General features: G+C 48.3%; 1 protein-coding gene across 3 annotated transcripts in view; it reads left to right on the forward strand.

The window, feature by feature from the left end:
• LOC147450787 (uncharacterized) overlaps positions 1–17,879 on the forward strand; it is a 65,497-nt gene that overhangs the window by 38,001 nt on the left and 9,617 nt on the right. For 2 of the 3 annotated variants that reach the window (XM_086520803.1, XM_086520804.1), the window contains exon 3: positions 14,989–15,163. In XM_086520803.1, coding sequence (XP_086376929.1) covers positions 14,989–15,163 — 175 coding nt within the window. Of the gene's footprint in view, positions 1–13,608; positions 14,345–14,614; positions 14,713–14,988; positions 15,164–17,879 lie in introns of all 3 variants that reach the window. The other variant, XM_086520806.1, reaches the window with a different exon arrangement.

A 17,879-nucleotide genomic window follows, 5' to 3' on the forward strand; every position in this document is an offset into this window, starting at 1 on the left:
TTTGCCATATGGCCCATCTGTCTGCAAATGAAACACTGGTTTGGGAGACTCAAATACTCCACAGTCTGTCTAATCCATCCCCCACTCACCCTAGGCAGCAGTACCAAATTGGGGAGGGAGTGTGTGTCAGGAACAAGAACCCGCACAGTAGGTAGACCTGCGGCCTTGGCCACAACTGAAGCTGCCGTGCGTGGAGACTCCAAAACTGTCCCGAACATGAAACCAATCCTGGGTAGGAGGGGATGGTACTCTCGCCTTAGGCCTGGAAAGCAAACCGAAATCGGCCAGTCTGTCTCCTCCTCGAGCACATCTGTAGTAGGGTCGAAACTGTGATGCCAACTTCGGAAGTAAGCTTGAGCTGCTCTGATGCCGAGCGGGCGCATCGAGATCACTTTGGTTGCCATGTCTGTAGACTCGAACTTGACCTTGTAGTACCCTCTCCCGAGGATCTGGACATCTGTAATCTTGCCCACATTAGAGAGAAGAGGGGCCTGTAGTAGATCCCGAACTTCACCCCGACTGGGCCGAGTACCAATGATTTTACAGATAACCGAAGTGGCCTGCAAGCGCTCCACTTCGGCCATCAAGCTCGCTCGCTCTTCTGGCGAAAGATCCAGTCGAAGGGTCGGCTCCGCGGTGTCGGGCGAGGGGGCTTCTATGGAGTCCCTCTGAGGCGGAGCAAAGGCCGCCATTCTGTGTCTGCTGCTGAGAGGATAGGGTCGTTGGTGGCGAGGTGAATGCCAGCAAGCTGAAAAAACAGCCTACAGGCTCAAAGAAGGCGAAAAAGGGGTGGAAAAGAGGGGGCGGGGGGTGTAATAGGGCTGAGGCCAGGGGGCGGGAGGTTGAAGTGGGAGAATGGTGGGCAGGCTGCGAGGAGGGAGTGAGGGAATGGTGGGCAGGCTGCAGGTAGCGCGAGGAGGGAGTGCGGGGTGGGTGTGCAGGCCCAAGGCAGCGCGAGGGCATGGTGGACAGCTCAGGGCAGCGCGAGGCAGTGCAAGGGGGGGGAGATGGGGCGGGGCTGGCAGGTTCAGGGCAGCACGAAGGGAAGCAGGGAGGTGGGCAGCGATGGTGAGCGCGTGAGAGCAGCAGCAGCGAGCGCTTGCCTAAATGATTTCTTTCTCCCGTAGGCCATCATCTTTTTGTAGACAATACTCATGTAAATAGCCTATCTATTCCTGATGTGTTGATCTCCAAATGAGTAATATCCTTTGGATCAAGGCACCCACCTGCTTGCTTCTTGCACATACTATGTCCAAATTCTTGAACCCTTCTATGTTAGGAGCCGGTTGCATTATTTCTAAAAAATTCACTAGTGGTGACTACTTCGCTCCTCAATGGCCCGTGTCAAAGTTCTGTTTGGGACACCTGTCTCTTGGTGTGTTTTGAGTTGCTTCTCTAATGGAAGTTCGTCTCTCAAACTGGAACCTATAAAAGTCTTTTGTGATTTAATGGTACGAGCTCTAATTGTGTCTCTAAGTGCACACCTCGCAAATCGTCGAATTTTGGTTTTGGAAAATCAATTTTCAAGTGCAGGCAGCTTTAGTTGTGCTTCTCTTGAACAAAACATATGCACATGACATTTTTTTTTTCCGAGAAAGAGATCCTTCTATTAGTTAATGAAAACTGCCCATAGGGCTACATCCACCTTCGCAAGAGAGGGCTACAACAAGCATGATGGGGAGACTCTCCCAATGAGAAAACATCATATATACAATGAGGCTAAATCAAGAGATGGGAGGAGGGAAGAGCCACACAGGTGGACAGTAGTGCCATTTGAGCATCCCCTGGACTATGGTGTAGAAAGGCCCAGGGCGCCAAAGTCGAAGGAAAGCCTCGCGGCGCTCCCGCATGCGGTCGGAGCTACCCTGTAGTCCCTCAAGCGGTCCTCTGAGAGTATGGATCAGCTCTAGCCAAAAGTCACGAACTGTCTCTGCTGGTGGCACAGGGCGAGCCTCAAAGATGGGGAAACAGCGGGCCCGCCAGATGAACCAAAGTGTTAGGCCACTGATGAGTTCCCAGCACTCCTCTCTCTCACTGCACCACTCCTGTGGAGTAAGCTCTGTAGCAGGCTGGAGTGTAGGACGCCCCCGCATCTCTATCATCTTGCTGGTGGAAGATAGCTCAAAATGAAGTGCTGGGCCGGTGAGTGTGGACCAGGCCGCTGCCCCCCAAGTGTACTGTCGAGCCGTGGAGAGAGCAGGCATCAACCGAAGAACTCGGAGCCACACCTGCTGGGCCGAGGGACAGTCCCAAAGACAATGACGTTGACTCTCCACCAACTGGTCACAGGCTGCACATGCGGCCGAGAGACCACTATGCACGAGCCAGCTCCCTATTGCTGTGGCTCTGTGTGCAACCAGCCACTGGAACAAGGTGACTCGCCTCGGCTGTCTGGAGTCCCACAGCCTCTGCCAAAAAGCTGCCAAGAACTCGACTGTGAGGCCCTCCTCCTGCCAATGACGTGCTGCAGCGGGGCGGGCCTCTCTCTGTGCTGCAAGTATATGACGTCCAAGTCGAACAGTGTACTGAAAGAAGGGGACTCCTGGGTGGTCTGTAGAAGAGAGGGGGTCCCTCCATACCCACTCACCAGGATCCCACTGTACTCGTGCCAGTGGACAACACTCCCAAGCCCATAGCCTTCAGTGTCCAGTCTCTAGAGCTGCTGGGTCCGGGTCTATGACGCAAGTCCTCCCACAATGCCCACAACTCGGATCCTCTGGAAACAACACTTTGCTACCTGCGGGGCCTCTATTGCAACTCGCTGTAATCGTCCCCCACCCTGAAGCTCGAAGAACAGGGCTGGGACAGTCTGTGAGCAGGCCTTGATTGAAATGAGAATCTCCAGTCGTGTGAAGGCTCCCATCCACCGGGGTGCTATTGGCTCGAGAGGTGTGAGCCACTCAGCTGGAACTGACTCTGAGATGTCCTGACACATCAGAGTTACCGGGGAACACCCCTAGCAAGGCCTGGAACGCCGGAACGGCGTTCCGACCTGCTGCAGGTGCCCGGAACGGCCAGGCGTTCCGACAGACCAGTGAATACCGGAACGGCAGGGGGGAACGGGGCCGGAACGTCTCGGAACGGCCTGGAACGGCCGGGAACGGCAGCAATGGTAAGAAAGCATAAAGGGGCAGATTTTGGGTGTGTGTTTTTCCTTATAAATTGCTCCCCCCTCACCCCTTTCCTTCCCAAATGCAACAAGCCTCAAAGCTCTCTCTCTCTTCCTCTACCCTCGCGCTCGGGCCTCAAGCTCTCAGGCGCTCTCTCTTGGGCTTGCCCTCAATTTTCAAGGCTTCAAGCTCTCTCTCCCTTCGTCTCAAGAAGTGAAGCCTCTCTCAAGCTCTCTATCTCAAGCATGCATTGTGTCTGTTGTGAACGTACTATGACCGCGCATCACCACACTATACAATCAAGCCATAATAAGGTGGAACGGTATGTTTTTTGTGAGTATTAGAGTCAAAGGACTCTAACACTACTTGTATTCAAAGTTCAAACACATAACGCTAAAAATTGCATTATTTGGGTGTTTTTTAATGCCTCCCGTTTCGCGCCGTTCCCGTTTTGGACCCCTTGCCGTTCCCCCGTTCCGCAGGGAGGCCCGTTGCCGTTCCCGTTCCGCGTTCCGGGTAACTATGTGACACATACTTTGCACCCCTCTCATGCCCTGTAGCTGTAAACCCTGCACCTCCTTTGACAAACCTGTGAACTCTAGCCAGTCACCTAGAGAGCGCGCTGACCTGTTGCCATGGGACCCCAAGAAACATGAGGCCGACTCCCAACCAAGTGGCCTCTCTGAGTGCTAACCATGGGGTTCTAGACGAGGGGCTGCCGTAGGCGCTCCTCCGTGCACGTCGGCTGTCTCTGCTCTAGGCCACGCCGTAAGAGGTCCCAAGATCGAAGCAAACTCACAGCGAATCTGTCCTCCAGTCTCCTGCTCAAACCAACTCGGCGCACCTCTGAAAAGATCCATCTGGTCGAAGGTTGCCAAGGGCCTGCTGACTGAGGCACCCTGGCATGAAGCCTCTGCAGCAAGAACTCCTTCCAGGGCTCCTCGCCTAGAAGAAGTCCTCTGACGACGAACTTCCCAAGAAGGGCTCTGCTCTGCTGTGCTGGATCAATGATCCCAAGCCCTCCCTGAGAACAAGGAAGTGTGATGACCGACCAAGCCACCTTGGCTCGGGCAATTTGAGTGTCACGACCTGACCAAAGGAAGTTCCTGATCAGCCTCTCAACCTGACTGATACAAGAACTCGAGAAGATCCAGCAAGAAGTGATGTACCACATAGTCGCCAACAACACCTGGTTGGAAACTACTACTCTACCAGCCAGAGAAAGTCGTGCTGAGCTCCAATGTAACAGCTTCCTCCTGATGGACAGGAGAAGAGGAGCAATCTGCTGCTCGGGGGACAAGTCCAAACCAACCTGACGACCCAAGTACCGAACTGCAGTCCTTGGGGGAATCCACCTGAAACCCTCTCCTGGCATCCAATCTGGCACAGGAGCACTGCCAACCGAGAAAGCCATTGTCTTTCTTCAGTTGATCACTATGCCCGATGCACAACAGAAGGTCTCCAAAGCCTGCTCACATCTGTGTAGATTGGCCTCCTGGCCCTCTTAAGTACAAGGCTTGAGTCGTCGGCAAACTCAGCGTCCAGAAGCTCATCCCCCCGTATAGGGAGTGCTAAGCCCCTTAGACCAACTTGCTGTGACACCAAAAATCTGCTCATCGCCTCCGCGTAGAACAGAAAGAGAAATGGGGCAAGAGAACAACCGTGTCTGATCGATTGTGTGAGCATGAAGCGCTCACCTCTACCTCCTGCCAAAAGCACCTGACAATGAGCCTGTCTGTACAAAGCTGACACCCCTCTGATCAAGGCATCTGAGAAGCCCATCCTTTCTAGAGTGCCCTCTAGAAAGTCCCAGTCAACTCTGTCGTATGTCTTCTCAAAATCGAGAAGAAGAATCACAAGGTCCTCCCCACGGAGCCGTGCCAGGGCAGAAGCCTCCTAGAAAGTGAAGATGTTGTCAAGGAAACTGCGTTCCTTGACAAAACCTGTCTGAGTCCCATGTATAAGGCTCTCCAAAAGTGGTTGAATTCTCAAACTCAGAGCCTTGGTAAGAATTTTGTAGGCTGAGTTGAGGATGGTGATGGGGCGTCACTGTCGAATCTCATCCAAGGAGCCACCCTCCTTTGGAATGAGGTAAATCAGGCCCTCACTCATGCTATCCGGCATCACTCGTGTGTGCAGAATGTACTGAAAGGCACTACAAAGATCTGGGCCAAGCAGGTCCCAGTACTCCAAGAAGAAGCTGGGAGTCGGCCCATCTTCACCTGGACAGCTACAACGAGGGAGGGCCCTAAGAGCCGTGTGCAGCTCCTCATGCTGAAGAGGCATCTCTAGCCTCTGGCGCATCTCCTCAGTCACAAGACAAGGCATCTGTGCCCAAACCTGCTCCCTGCATGCATCCTGCCGCTTTGTCTGGGGCTCAGCCGACAGTAACTAACGGTAAAAGTCAGTAGCAACTGGACGCATATCCTCGGGCTCACAAACAACGGACCCATCGGGTCTCCTCAACTGATTGACCTTGGCATGCGAGTGCCGAGGTCCCACTGTCTCAAAGAAAGCACCAGTCACTCTGTCACCCACTTGAGTCCATTGAGATGCCTGTCGGTGAAAGGCAAACTCATGACGCCTCTCCTCTGTGCAAGCAAGCTCCTGTCGAGCCTGCTGTAACTGCTCCTCCAACCATGGACTGTCTGGATGCTGCTCTTGCATCCTCTGTAGTGAAGCAATGCCTCGTCTTAGACGCTGCTCCTCCTCTCTCGCTGCAGCCCGTCGAGCCAATGACTCCTGGAGAAAAGAATGGCTAAGCTGAGCTAGGCCTGAGGCCACTCTGTCTGCAGGAAGAGCTTGGCTGTCCATGCCCTCTGTCCAAAGAGCCTCTACCCTCTCTCTGAGTGCTAAGTCCAACAAGACCCACTCTGGGATGCGAAGCATCGTGCTCCCACTCCTCTGCCTGTCTGCCACTGTGAGGATCACTGGTGCATGGTCCGAGAAGGATGTCCCTGCCAGGATGCCCATTGATCCCCCCAAGTCACTGAAGTGGTCACTAGTGTAGAAGCGATCTATCCGCGATAGATTCACTCCTCCCACTCTGCGGTCCGATCTAGAGAAGTCAAGACTTTCTGGAGGCCTCACAAAGCCAGAATACTGCCATGTATCCGAGACCCTCAAAGTCATACACAACCTCTCCCAAGCTGCTAACTCGACTCCATGCACAGTAGCATGGTTGCCTCCGATCCTGTCAGAAGGGTCCTCCAACATGTTGAAGTCCCCTCCTACACACCAATGGTCAGCCTGTAGCAAAGACTCAACAATCTGTGACCAAAACTCTGCACGAGCACTCACCACATTGGTCGCATAGATGTTCAAGAAGCCCACAAGGCCACCCTGAACCTGCATAGTAATCCACTGAGCCCTGCCTGGCACAATAATCCCTCTGCCCACAATGGCCTGCTGCAATGAGTCTGCAATAGTCATACATACCCCACCCTAGATGCCTCCAAAAGCAGCTGACCAAAAGGTATCATATCGTCCACGCAAAATCTGACCACATCGCCGAATGCGGCTCTCAGACAGATGGTGCTCCTGAAGCATAAGGAGATCAATCTCTCCTCCCACAAGGCAAGGCTGAAGCTCCTGACGCAATCGGCCCCGCTGTCCTGAAATTGGGACCCACCTAATCCTTGCACGTTCCACGAGACGATCCTCATGGGGAGCGAGAGAGAACAGATGCTGCCGCAGCAGCAAGACGGGCTATCTTCGAGGCTGGCTTGGATGGGGAGTAATCCGCATCCGAGCGGCCTCTAGATAGGCGAGACTGCAGTGAGTGCCTAGCCCAAGCCCAAGTAGAGCGAGCCGTGCGTAAAGCAACCTCCTCTTTCCAGGAGTCCTCATGAATGTATACATAGCAAGGCAAACACTGGGTATCAGCAAAAAAGTACACCACAATGTGCCTTGTGCCTACATCCTGCTGAGTTTGGGGGTGTCACCGCAAACTTGGCCAGTGGCCACAACGTTTGCACCAAATCTGTAACTCCAAGTTCTCCCATGTGGTGAGAGAACTCGAGAACCTGTGTATGCAACCATCCCACCACTGAGTTGAGGGACCACTCTCTCTCGGTCCTACCACAGAGGGGGAAGGAGAGACCAACTGCTGAGTCCAATGCCTCTGTCCCCCTTGCGGCGAGGAACAAAGCGTGGACCCTGAAGCAGGCTGGCTCGTGGTCTGCTGCAGAATCGCCGAGAAAGCGAGTGAATCCGTAGTCGAAGAAATCCCAGCGGCGTCGGAGGTCAATGCTCGTCAGACCACGAGGGATAGCTGCAAGGGAAGATGTCTGAATCTGCAGAGGGGGCCGCAAGAAGGGCTGACCCTCTCTCGCTAGGCGACTCGTGGCAAAGGCGCTGCCAAGAGATCTCCTAGCCGCCGGCGAGGGACCAGTCTCCTGAGTTGATGGTGGTACTGGAGCAGGAGGGGGGGGAGAAGGAGCTGGGGGGGCGGAGGGGAAGAAAAGTGGGGTGGGGCGGCAGAGGTAGAGGGGCGAGGTGGGGAGTGGACGGGAGCAGAGGGCGGGGGGGAGGATGAGGAGGAGGAGGGGAACTCTGAAGGTGGGGCGGCTGGCGAGGGTGAAGCGGAGGTGGAGGCTGGCGTAGGGGGCTCCTCTTGCTCAAGAGGACCAAAGCGGTTCCCAGTGGGAACCCACTGCTGCTGAGTAGGCACCTGAGGGCCACTCTTAGTGCCAGGCTGTCGCTGTGGCCCCTGGCGTCGATGGCCACGGGCCTGCTGCCACCCCTCCTTCGCTGGAGCCCCAGGCTCGGAGGGTGGCTCTGAATCTGTGCGCTGTGCCGCTGGCTGAGGCTGCGGCCCAGCCTTGGCAGGCTGAGGCTGAGGCTGAGGCTGAGGCTGAGGCTGAGGCTGAGGTGCAGGTCGTGGCCTCCTCCGTGGACAGGCCTTCACTAGGTGGCCCATGTGTCTGCAAATGAAGCACTGGTTCGGGAGACCCGAGTACTCCACACTCTGTCTAAACCAACCCCCACTCACCCGAGGCAGAAGGATGACCTTCGGGAGTATGTGGGTATCTCTGACCAAAACTCGAACTGAGGAGATGCAAGCCGCCTTGGCAGCTACTGATGCTGCCGTACGAGGTGTCTCCAGGACAGTCCCGATGGCGGAGCCAATCCTGGAGAGAAGTGGTAGGTACTCCCTTCGTAAACCCGGAAAGCAGACTGAGATGGGGATGTCTGCCTCCTCTACTAGCACATCCGAAGTCGGGTCAAAACCATGTCGCCACTGTCGAAAGTGGGCGCGGGATGCTTGGATGGCCAGTGGACTCATAGCTATGACCTTGGAGGCCATCGCGGAGGTCTCGAACTCGATCTGGTAGTACCCATGTCCGAGAATCTGGACATCCAAGATCTTGCCCACCTCTGCGAGAAGGCGGGCCTGTAGTAGGTCTCGTAGCTCTCCTGTGCTAGGTCGGGTGCCGAGAACCTTGCAGATGACTGAAGTCGCCTGCAAACGCTCTACCTCTGCGGCAAGGCTCGCTTGCTCTGTCGGCGAAAGAGCAAGTCGAATGGTGGGCTCAGCAGGGTCGGGCGAGGGGGCTTCTGGCGAGTCCCTCTGTGGCGAAGCTGGAGCCTCCATCTGTGTCTACTGCTGTGGCGTAAGAAGAGGACGGCGGGCGGATTCTGCAACTTGGCACGCAAAGCACTGCCCCAAAATCGACTCAATGCTGTAGGTACCGATTTGCAGGATGCAACTGGGAGGAAAAAAATAGCAGGCGGGCCGGGGGGGGGGGGATAATGCGGGAGCGCTGGCAGCAAAAGGCGGGGGCGGCAATGGCGGGAGCGACTGCCCCAAGGGGGCAGCTGGTGGCAGAGGCGGAAAAGGCGGGCGGGGCTGCAGCAGCAGCAGTAGCGCGAGCTGCTACAGCAGGGTTAGTGTAGGGAAGGAATTACAGCAGCAGCGAGCAGCTCGATGAGATTTCTTTTATGGCATGTGCACATGACATTTTTGTTTGAGCAGGCAATTCTCTTTACCATTTGTACTTCCTTTAGTCAATCAAATGCCCCCAGAGGTACAGAATTCAGACATGTCTTTGTAAAAGGCCAGGGGGCATTTTGGGTGACTCTTCCAAGATACGAGAAGCTCAAAGGCTTGTATCATACAAAGGGTGGTGGGAAAAGCAATGCTGGCCAGTCGTACAATGACCAAACTGAACCACCCATTGTGGAGAAGGTGCCCAACCTGCCAAATACTAATGGAAGCCTACCACCATTGCTGGAAGCTGTTTTGAGCTACCTTGTAAAAATCATACTGGCCTAAAGGGTGAATCAGCTTGGGTTGTAGGTCTCGTTAGCAAGAGGCATTCATGCCCCATAGATGGTACCAAATCATCGAGCCCCCAATATCCATCGTACCATGAGGCTGCTAGTGAGTTCCTAGTGCTCAATTCTCTTTTGACTCTAGGGCTGCGTCGCTCAGTGAGGCTGCTAATCAAGAATGGGTTTAATGTTCGTTCTTTTGGATTTGAGTCGTACTTTTGATTAGTGCGTACTTGTGTGCACATCGTAGTGTATGTATCATACCATTTGGTAGTCTGAGCGTACCTTTATTTTTTTGTGTCTATGAAGCAGCAATGATCCATAAATACAAGAGCCCATAATGACCTTAGCATTGTTCGATCTTTTGAAGCATATATATCAATACAAGAGCCCTCAACAACCATACCATTGGATCTTCTAAGCATACGTGTATTTTCCAAGATACTTATTGTCTGTGTATATGAAGCATATAAATATATAGAGCCCATAAGTTCCTTAGAATTGCAAGAGAGGTAAAAAGATCATATCCAAAAACAGAGAAATCACATGATTCCATACTCACATACATGCATGCACACTTTGGGATCTGCAAATTTTGCCAATTCCATATTAGAATTTGACGAATGACTAGTGTTTTCAAAGGAATTTATGACATGAGGAATGTAGTATATATTTTCTATGGCTATAAATAATTCATGAAAATCTTATTGTATCTCATGCACTTTTTCTTAAAGAGCGTACATCGTCAAGGTCCAGGGTCAAGGAGTAGGAGATTTGAGCCGCTCATTCACTATTTATTACTGAGAGTAACCTCCACCACAGTGGCTCAAATCTTCGCCAAGTCCGTAGTTGGAATGTCTGCAAACCTGCAATTCATCCGCATGCAACACATCAACAGCAGGAAAGTACGATGGCGACGGCAGAGCGCTTGTACAGTTGACAAGTCAGCATCCCGAATGAAATAATTATCCTCCTCTCCCTTTGCCAATGTAGGCCTACAAGTCAACAAGCAAAATAGTGTTTTTCGCTTGGACTCTTGACTATTGGGAAAGGACATCTAGTGTCCTTTACCATGTAATAATTGCTCCCACCATGGCTGCCAGCCTCTGCTGGTTGCATACTTATTACAGGGTAGAGGTCCTTTCCCTACACCATATTGTAGGTACCGTCCACATGGACCTACCTTGCTGCTAATGAGCTCCTAGTGCTCATTTTGATCTCAACTTAAGGGCCGCACATCTAGATCTCATGAAAGACATCAAGGGTAGGGCGACACTCCAAACCAAGCAATTGTGGAGAAGAATAGTAAGCATGTGGACCGGATTGGAAGCCAAAACCTGATGTTACTCTCAAGGAAATTCCATATGTCCTGTCTATATGTATTGGTGAACTTACAAGCCATATAAACAAAAACAAATGAATCTAATTACACTAAAATACATATTTATGGATAACATTTGACCAAAAGAGCATCCTAATTGATCACAAATGTTGGATGTGAATTCCTAGTTTCAACAATCAATCATCATCCCTTTCTGCACAATTTTGGAAATTTTATATAGCTTGCATAGAGTGCTTTTGCTTAGCGGCCTGTCATAGGAAAGACATGGTGGTTGTTTTTGTTGCCATCAATTCTGATATGGTGCTCGATGATGACGTAGCTCGGTCTATAGACTTATCAAAGCTAGCTGAAGGTTTAAAATTCTTGACAAGAACAAGACTTCATGCACTCCCCTCAAATGCACCTGTTGCCATTGGACTATTAACCTTTGCACTAATGCATCAAAATATGTTCGTAACCGTGGATTTCTGCACCTGTTGCCATTGGACTATTAACCTTTGCACTAATGCATCAAAATATGTTCGTAACCGTGGATTTCTTTGCAGGATGTACATTGAGCTTCTTCAAAACTTAAGATGTATCTATATCCTCAACACTAGGAATCCTCAACACTAGGAATCCTAATTCACATATTTGATATGATTATTGTGATACAAGACGCACTTGTCTACAATAGTGTTTAAATATAGTTCTTTATTAGTAATCTTAATGTGACGCTTAGTCACCTTTTATTTCTCAATGAAAATCTACATTGTGCATAAGAAGGTTTACTTACAACACTCATATCTTCATAGAAAGAAGCCGTGTCTCTATCTTTTATGCTTTTAGCTCTTCAATTGAATGCTCAATTAATTTTTGTATAGATTTGTTTAGATTGAAGCCATCCGTTTTTGCTTCATCTATGCACTAGAAGTAAAGAAACAAGCATTCTTGAGCTTATGCGAGTGAATTGATCTTGCAAACCCCTATATATTTCTTGTTGCATAGAACATGTGACTTGGGACACAGGATAGGGTTCAATTGTCCGATTCCTGTCTTGATTTGCATATCAGAACACTTCTTTCTCACGTCCTTGCAAAATTCAATTGAAGTGCTTGCAACACAACATTGTTTATGAAAGCATGTTCATGCTTGCAAGTTAATAAACTTCATAGTTTAGCAGGATGTATATTTACTAAAGATATCCAATTGGTACAAAAGTATTAAATGAAGGATTTCTCACGTGAAAATTCTTTGAATAAGTCTAGTAATTGCCTCCTATCTTGTCAATTGCAATAGGTTTGGCGTTCCACCTCCGAGTTGCATGTTCATGATTGCACCAAGACGTCTACACGAGAGCTTTTAATTTTGAATCTTATACCTTCTTCACCAGCTTCCTTAACCAACATCGATGAACATGCCATAAGTATGAATAGATGAAAACATTGAATACTACATGCACGCTCAAGTCCGAGCAAAAAGCCAAGTCCATTGTCCAGCAGATCACATGCTCAAGGTCCTACACCCAATGGAACACAAAGTCTAAGAAGAGGGGTCAGATTATGAGGCCTCTTCACTTGATTTTTTGTCATTGCAAATTTTACCTGTAAACCACAATGACCCTTTGAGCGGTCGAAGGGTAACATCTATCTCCCAATGCTTGCATACTACTCCCAATGGGTCTCTCCCTAAAATGCGAGAAAAGAAATGCTATATCAAGCGTCTTCAAAAGGTGAAAATGACCTACGAGACCAAATTGATACAATCCTGGTGGTTCTAATACAATCTTTGGGTGCAAAATAAAATGAAAGCTAAAATGAACAGCAGTGTCCGAGGTTAAAGAAATCTTTACTCATTCTATTTGCTTTGGTAATTCGATTGCTCTTTGTCTCTTTCTAGCTGTCGTACGATAGTTGAACGATTCTATTGTGGATTCTACCAAGCCTATCATTTGCAAAATTTTAGTTGAAATGACACCTTGTGGTTGGGAGCACACATGGCATGTCTTTATTGCAAGCTAATTTAGATGGGTGCGATGCAATAAAGGATGATGATGATGAAGTTAACCCTTGTGCATCCAGTCGTGTGCCTAACCCTTGTTTTTATACGAGTAACCATACATATGAAAGGAATCAATCGTATTCTAACGATCGGTTCATTCTAAAACAAAGTGCAAAGGAAGTCAAATAAGGCCCTTTAATGAAGAGACCCATTTACTAATAAACAAATGCACACAAACCTTTGCTAGTTTTTCCCTCAAAGCCAATGGTGCCCTCCCACCTCAGCTTACATGTCAGGGGGAGTGCTGCTGCTTGTGTGTGAACAACATGCTAGAGGAAGCCTCAGCGGAGCCTCTTTTTCACCCAGAATTTGGAGGGAGGGCCTCCTCCTTCTACCCATGTGGTATGAGTATGTTCTAAGGCATGTTTTAGCATGTCAAAAAGGGCGTGACGTTGTAGCCATATTTTACACCTTTAGCTTCAAGTTCTTTCTCACATATTAGGAGCATTAGTGTCATTGTCATTGTCATTCAACTTGCAAGGCTCATTTTTGAAAGCTTCGACGCCCTTTAGAGGCATATATAATTCTACCCTAGAAAAGAAGGATAGGATATTGAAAAATCCTTAAGTAGCCCTTCTCATTTTGTCCTAAATATAGCTTAATAAAGGGTGGATTTGGATTATGATTTACCCTTCAAATGAGTGATAAGGGTCACCCTTCAAAAGTGAGCCCAAAACAGTGAGACTCACTCCAAATATCTTTTTTTATTTACACAGTTTATAGTTTATATGAACTTTTATCTCTGATCAAGAGTGCTGGAATTATAGGTGGTGCATTTTATTTTATCAAAGAAAGTGCGTAACCTTACGTCCTTGTGGTCTTTACCTATGGAGCCAGCAGCTGTTTGAGTAGCGGGCGCCAAGTCCTCTGGTTTGGGCACTCAATATTCACGTTCCCACTTTGCCACCATGGAGTACTGCTCGAAATCTTCAGGAGCCTCGGCTCTCGACTCATACCTTCTGCAGTGATCTCCTTACACGCCCTTAACTATAACTAGAGAGCATCACTCAGGAACTTTATGGTTCAGGACTCTCTACGTACAACATGCTGGAGTGTATGAAGGATGCAATTGGTGATGCACCCACATATGCCACAGCGGTGCGAGCTATCAATACAGGAGCAAACACAAAGTCTTCCCATTCAATCTAGAGTGCCTATCTAGATGTTGCAATTCATTACTATGATGCAGACACATTTAATTGAGCCAGTCTGAAAATGTGATCTCCTTCTCTTTATAACATGATAGGAAGAAATTGGTACATCGTGCCTATCTAGATGCTGCACATATTACTGTTACGCAGCATCTCTTTTTAACATGACAGGAAGAAATTGATACATTGTCCCTATCTAGATGCTGCACATGCTATTGTTGCGCAGACACATTGAATTGAGCCAATCCCTTATCTTTTTACCGCGACAGGAAGAAATTGATACAGCGCCTATCTAGATGCTACACATATTCCTGAGTGATGCTCTCCAAGACATGTTTGTTGCTATGGAATTCCGAGACACATGCAAATGACTCCCAAACTGCATGTGGCCATGCTTCCTATGGAAACGGGTGTTCACACCAAAGGTTGGTGAAGTCTCCTCTCCGAATGGGACGGGCTTCTGCTGATGACCAGGGGGATGTTGTTCCAAGGCCTGAAGGATGGGCAAAGCAAAACGATCTCTCAAACTGGCTGTGTGCACAAATGTGAAGAGCCATACGTCTTTTGGACCCAAAGACCACCTTCCGCTCAAATACTAGCATGGATCTGAGAGGGAAGAAGCCCACAAACAACGAGCTTCCCCAGCAAGACACTACTCTGACAAACTGGTGTAACAATTTCCGGTCCTCATCCAGAGCATATAAAGCATCATCTATGCAAGAATTCAAAAAGATGCAGCAAGAGGGGATGTGAAGGCTTAAGTCACACTCATTATTTTCTGGTGAATGATGAGGTAGAAGTCTCACTTGTAGTTTTGAATAACACATTGTCTTTCATTTCTAGGTTGTTTTCTATGCTGCTCTGTGTTTGTTGTCATGTACCATTGAAGTGATACACCTTACCTCATCACCACTTTAATAATATGCTTAGCAGCTTAAATTTTAGAGGATAGTTAACTGTGAAATCCAACCATTTATTGCCTGCTCAGCTGCTTTTAACAGTGGTTTGTACAATCACCTGTGATATTATATGACCTCAAATGAAAACTCACATGTCATCCTATGCTCAGATAACAGTTGTAAGAGATTTGACTTATGCACCAAAACAATATTTCCTGCCTGGTAAAGCAAAAGACATTATAAGAGCAACTTTACGAGAACGGCTCTCTGGTATAATTTATGATGGCGAAGCTGCCTCTGGATGGGTACGGGACATTGTCGACACCATCAAGAACAGGCTGAAAGGTATTGCTAAAGTCCAAAGTAATGATTTGGGTGACAAAGGCAGTTTGAGTATGAACTTTGTTTTGCATTGAGTTTCTTCAACATTATTTTTCTTGATTTGTCTACAGACAATTAATGCTAAAAGTTTCTCTGTGAAGTCATTGTTGTCATTGTAGATGTATGATGGAGCTATTGGTTTTGTAGGATGGGTACATTGAGTTTAAGGTTTTCTCTTTTTTGAAAAGGATTGAGTTCTTTTTTGACTTGCAGCAAATTGCAATTGTTTGAATTATGTCTGTTCTTTGATATCTGTTTTGGGTATGTTTCATTATCATCGATTTTGCTCTATATTTTTGGAAATATGAAAGAAACTAAGGCTGCAAAGTGTCAAACTGTCTCTCCCATCCGGACTCTCCCGTTTGGAATAGCTCCATAACCCCCTCACCAAGTATAGGAATCAATGAGTTATCTCTGATGATAATTTTACCATCATACAACCTAGAATCAGATAGATGTGCTACCAATGATCCATAGATAGACGCCAACTGATCCCAAAGCATTTGTCTCATGGAGCTCCGGATGTTGATAGGTTGGCTTTGCAATTGTTTCAGTTACAAAGAACCGAGTATCTCATGAATCAAAGACTGCCATCATCATATCCACCAAGTGCAATAGTTGGTATTATCCAACTATCGTTGAAGGGGAAAAATTGGGTAGTCTAGCATGCTTGTAGGTCTAGTTTGAATCCTGGCGCTAGCCGCCCACCTTCCTTGGAAGATACATTTTGTTTAAACAGTTGTCAGCCCATTGGTGGGGGCATACCTCTTTCTGTGAGGGAGGGGGGCGACGCTACAGAGTGCCCACAATGCTCCTTTTGAGGCGGGCCTCCCCCCACTGTATGGGTGAGTCCCCATGCAGGTTGCACCCCTATGGGGCTTAGTTTTGACATGGTAGGCCACTTAGGAAGCCCCCTCCCTCCATTCATCTCCAGCTGGCTAATAGCCCTTCCATTTTGATGCCACCAACATTGCATTTTGATGGTGCCTTTTCTTTGGTTTATGTGAGGATTAGTTGCGGAAGTGTGTTCCCGAATGACCAATGGTCTAGCATCAACCTACGGTGGATAGAGCCTTAGCTTAGCCATGGTGTTAGGGTTAGGGTTAGAGTGATTAGGATTAGGGTTAGGCTATACCAAGGGCAAGAGCATTAGGCTAGATTATAGACACAATGATAAGATTCAAGCGCCAAGATTCATTAGAAAAGACCCTCTTACATAGGCTTGGTGCTTTACAATCATTGGCTAGAGAGGTTGCACCTTCTCCCTACTGGACCATCTTATATCTATCCATCTTAGTTGTCTAAGGAGGCTATGCCAAGGGCAAGAGCATTAGGCAAGAGTATAGATACAATGATAAGATTCAAGTGCCAAGATTCATTAGAAAAGACCTTCTTAGATAGGCTTGGTGCTTTACAATCATTGGCTAGAGAGGTTGCACCTTCTCCCTATTGGACCATCTTATATTCTATCCATCTTAGTTGTCTAAGGAGGCTTTTCCATGTGGTGCCACAAGCATGGGCTTACCCTAACAATTGCCCCCTTAAGCCAAGCTTGGGGCGTCATACAAAGAAGTCATGTTTTGGTTTCATGTTTCATGTCATACTGTATTCCTAAGCGCTGCACATACATCTAGGTGTAGTACATGATTTTTCATGGTGGTTCTCATAATGGATTCATCACTCATGGTTCGATAGTACTCATCCTAGGTTCAAAAGGTAGTCCTAACTTCTAAGGTAATACAAATTTTATTCATTCATCTATGTGTGAAGAAGTTTGCATGTGTGTCCTCTTCAAAATCGTCTTCACGTCTTTGTTGTTGTTACGTGTCGTTGTTGATGTTGTTATCTTCATGTGTAGATCTTCATGTTGATGTTTTTTTTTTTCATTGATGTCGTTGGTCCGGTTTGTTGAGGGTGTAACCTTTATGGCTAATGTGGTAAAGTATGCATACATTGCAAATGTGGTCTGATGTGCAGCGGAAGTGAATGATGGTGTATGCTCAGGATGAGTGATCAGTGTGTGCTCAAGGTTCCTTTTACTAAAGGGAAGGGAGAGCCTTCCTTGACTTAATGAGAGATTGTGCAATGAACAAACAAAAGAGAGTGGAAACTGTGAGTGAAAGTGCTGAGAGTGATCGAGAGACAGAGAGAAGAGACGACACCAGATGTCGGGTCCCAAGCCTCCCAAACTCCCCTCCAAGGGCCCCCCTCTCTATTGCTAGAGAGGTATTTGCTTTAGATTGCACAAAGTCTGGTACAATGGTTCTAAATGATGTGATACTTGACGAGGACGATATCGATGACGATGATGTTGACGATGACGACGATGATGTCGAGGCTAATGGTTGAAATCTTGAAATGCTACTGATGCTTGAGGCTGAAAACTCACTATGGATGCCGATGGAATCTTGCAAGTGCAACGAAGCCACAGGGCTGATCTGTTGTTGTCGGCGACGACGACAGCTGAAAACTGAAAAACGCTAATTGATCTGCTGGCTGAAAACTGAAATACTGTCTTGGCTGGGATGGGAATGGCGACCCGACGAAGGAAATACTGATCTGCTATGGTACTGCGGTGGGATACTGAGGGAAGCAAAAACGCAGCTGTTGTTGAAAAACGTTGATGGCTGATCTGGAAAACGCTACCGTCACCGGGTGCTAGGTTCTATTGATTCTTGAG

This window comes from Adiantum capillus-veneris, chromosome 9 (genome assembly GCF_014529385.1).
Source record: "Adiantum capillus-veneris isolate H3 chromosome 9, ASM1452938v2, whole genome shotgun sequence".
Taxonomy (NCBI): Eukaryota; Viridiplantae; Streptophyta; class Polypodiopsida; order Polypodiales; family Pteridaceae; genus Adiantum; species Adiantum capillus-veneris.